Raw genomic sequence first — 609 nt, 5'->3', positions numbered from 1 at the left:
GCCATCGCTCTGGGGCACCGGAGGAGGAGGCCGCCGGTGCTTGGTGTGTGTGTCCCCCGCCAGCAGATCCAGCGACCTCCTCACCTCCTGCCGTCCATTCAGTGACGCATTCTTCGTGATCTCGTGAGACCTCGGACGCCCGCCCACGGATTTGCTCGCTCTCTTGGCCCCGGGCGACGGCGTGGACGACGCTGACGACGACTTGGACGGCGGGCGCCTCGGCTCGGCGCCTGCTGCGGATCTGCTCGGGATCTGCGGCGGATCGCTCGGCACGGGGTTTTCGACATACCACTTGGGCTTTTCGGCCGATCGCTTCTTTAGCGCGGCCGCCACGCCGCTCGCGCCTCTCGCCGGGGTTCCCGACGACCGCTGCCCGACCTGAGGACTCTCCTTGTCTCTCCTTGAGGCACCAGAAGCTTCGCGACCCTCGCCTGTGGTCGTGACTTCGTCCTTGGGGGGGTGTTGATCTTTCTGGGCAGCCTGAAACCATGCACATGCACCCATGCTACTATGGAACGCCTACCATGCACTACGCACAACCACCTTCAGCCTATGACTACTCACAAGCAGGAAATGCAACGTCATCCTTGGAGGGCGCTGTGCTTCGGA

General features: G+C 64.0%; 1 protein-coding gene across 1 annotated transcript in view; it reads right to left on the bottom strand.

The window, feature by feature from the left end:
• Nucleotides 1–609, bottom strand: part of LOC119588625 (E3 ubiquitin-protein ligase CBL-B-B-like) — a gene marked incomplete at its 3' end in the record, with an annotated part of 53,262 nt that overhangs the window by 685 nt on the left and 51,968 nt on the right. Inside the window, 1 exon segment of the mRNA XM_037937265.1 lies at nucleotides 1–480. Within this exon segment, the coding sequence (XP_037793193.1) occupies nucleotides 1–480 (480 nt within the window).

Source organism: Penaeus monodon, chromosome 24 (genome assembly GCF_015228065.2).
Source record: "Penaeus monodon isolate SGIC_2016 chromosome 24, NSTDA_Pmon_1, whole genome shotgun sequence".
NCBI classification, from domain to species: Eukaryota; Metazoa; Arthropoda; class Malacostraca; order Decapoda; family Penaeidae; genus Penaeus; species Penaeus monodon.
This window is presented reverse-complemented; position numbering and strand designations above follow the sequence as displayed.